The 2,631-nt window shown below is 54.5% G+C and overlaps 1 protein-coding gene across 1 annotated transcript; it reads right to left on the bottom strand.

The window, feature by feature from the left end:
- Positions 1-1,508: 1,508 nt before the first annotated feature.
- Positions 1,509-2,399, bottom strand: LOC309374800 (integrase/recombinase xerD homolog; the record flags this gene model as incomplete). The annotated part of the gene is made up of 1 exon (XM_081919980.1): positions 1,509-2,399. One exon carries the CDS (start codon positions 2,397-2,399, stop codon positions 1,509-1,511), a length of 891 nt encoding a protein of 296 aa, XP_081776106.1.
- Between the last annotated feature and the right edge of the window lie 232 nt (positions 2,400-2,631).

The following is a 2,631-nucleotide window of genomic DNA, read 5'->3' as shown; positions in this document are numbered from 1 at the left end:
CCCCATCCATTTGCATAACAATAGAACCCCAGCCAATGCCTAACCGCCAATACAGGGAAAGTTGTGACGTTTGCTATGAGGTAGGCGAAAAAACCAACTGGCCGAAGATCGCCAACTTGGAAAAATTCCTACCAGGCCCCTTGCGGCGACCAACCGAAGTCCATAGCAAGGTCATGACGACCTACGGCTGCCTAAGCGTCTAAGGGTGGGTGGGATGGGAAAACCTCTCAGCTGGTCGGGAGTGAAGAGGGCGGACCCTGGGGGTGCCCGGCTTAAAATACCTTAAGCCACGCCTCCCCCCGGCCCGCCGATAGGCGGGCAGGGTCGCGAGCACGCCCAGGGATTCCCCCAATTCTCACGGGGGCCAAGGTCAGCCCCCGCGCTTGGGGGGGAGGGGCTAGACCGCAACCCCCTCTCCTCTCCAGGGTCGGAAATGGCTTTGCGTGTCAAAACCCCTCCCACCAGAAAGAAAGACACAGGACACGATGTTTAAGTTTAATGGGCATGAAATGGCCACAACTTTATTGATTAGAGAATTGAAGGTATTGGCCCTAGGCATTGGCTCCTATCCGCTACCCGGCATGATGTCCGGGAAGGGTTAACACAAACCGTGGGAGGCCCCTGTTGAAGTACGCCAACTAGGATCCCACGGGTGTCACCGCTTGGGGCGTGCCGGGGGCCCTTACCTAGCTAGGTTTCGGACAAGACAACGCCCCTCGGAGTCCTCTACCGGACTACCCAATTTCCTGGGGGAAGGTGATGGCGTTCCTTCCCCCCATCCATTTGCATAACAATAGAACCCCAGCCAATGCCTAACCGCCACTCGAGCAAAGCTCGCCGCCAATACCTTCAAACCTGTAACCAACTCCTAAGCCCTGCTATGGAAACCCCTGAACCCAGGACCTAATCCCTGCGATGATATCACCCAACCATAAGTCGTTCCCTGCATCAGACAGATGCACGCCATCCCTTCTGTAGAGGGCCTCGTTGCTGAACTGGATGCTCGGGTGTCTGATGACGAACCCGCCCAGAGCTGCCACTCTACGTTCCACCACTCGTTCTAAAACCTTTCTCGCCTTGTTGACTCCTACTGGGCTCACGCAATCTCTCCATGTCCTCCTCTCAAGCAACGAGGACCAAATTATTGTGACATGTGGGTATGCAATTATCAGCTCGGTCAGATCGTCAAAAATGTGCCACCTCAGATCGATCGCCTTGCGATATGCGAGATCATTTTCTCCCAATTGAATCACTAGGGCGTCAGGCGGACCCTCAGCCGCAGCCCTGGCCATCACGACTGGTTTGAATTCACTCCAGCGCATCCCTCTACGCGCTATCCAAACCAGCTCCACCCTGGGATGTAAACTCAGGTTGCCGCCCAGTCCGGTTCTCAAGGCATGAAACTTGGCCCAGTGCACGATGCTGTGGCCCACCAACCAAATGTGCCATCTCGTGGGTTCTGAAAAGCAAATAGAAAAGTGGGCGGAGGTCAGGGGTGTAACACGCAGTCACAAATTGCTTCTCACGTAGGCCTTGTACGCGTTAGATTTCCACCTCCCCAAGTCTTTTATCCTCTCAGTGGGGAGCCCCATATGTACTGCCGTGGTGGCTGCGCCAATACGGAAGGAGTGAGCAGCAAATTCGGATGCCGGGAAACCACAAGCCGACAATGCCGACCGCATAACCCTAGTGAATTGGTGTCTAGTAAGGCGGGATCCGACTGCATGTATCAGAAGTGGACCCGGGCCGCTAGGCCTTAGGTAAAGAAAACGCCTCGTGTCCCGAACCGGACAAGGGCCCTTCCCGTGAGCTGCCGGCAGCCGGAGCAGGGCCCCCTTGCCTTGCTGATCTGTCTTTGAGTTCCGCACCCGCACTATGAGATCGGTTCTAGAAAGGGTCAGGTCGCTCATCAAAATTCCCCTCTGGGACTGGGTGGCATCCCCTTCGCATACTACCTCGCCTACGCGTAGGGCGCCAAAGAAAGCAATGGAAAACGCTGCCGAGAATAAACGCGCTTCGTGCTTTGACCAGCAAATTTCACGAAGAACTTTGTGAATCTTAAACAGTATTTCATATGTTACAGGCCGCCTCCTGTCCACACAAGGGGGTTGCTGCCTGCGCCATCCCTCCAGAGTTTTGCGCACAATGAAGGCTGCGCAGGGGTCCTTTTCGAAAAATGTTTTACAGAAGTACGAGATCCCTGCTGAGTGAATATTGAGTGTCTTAGGAGCCCGGCCCAACTCCCTCAAGTGTGCCAAGTAGCGGAGGACCTCCCTGGTTGAGGGAGTGGTGTGGCTACTCGAGCCAGGGATGCGTGCGCGAAATCTTAAAAAATCGACCCAAGCCTTCTTATACGATCTCATTGTGGACGGGGCCACTGCACCAAATACTCCCTTCATTATATCTCGTTCCCAATCCTCCAGAGATGCTCCGGGAAAGGCATCGATGATTGGTCCGCTTCTGGCGCTAACGAGCGGAAGCGCTCCATCTGAAAACGAGATAGAGCGTCCGCGATATCATTATTAATGCCAGGCACGAATTTGGCCGAAAAGTAAATATTCTGTTCTAAACACAGAAGGACAAAAGCACGCAATAGGTTTCCCACTCTGGTGGACCGTGCAGACTGTCTAG

Source organism: Podarcis melisellensis, assembly GCF_964234715.1.
Source record: "Podarcis melisellensis genome assembly, chromosome: 7".
NCBI classification, from domain to species: Eukaryota; Metazoa; Chordata; class Lepidosauria; order Squamata; family Lacertidae; genus Podarcis; species Podarcis melisellensis.
The sequence above is the reverse complement of the archived record's forward strand: the minus strand, read 5'-3'. Positions and strand labels throughout refer to the sequence as shown.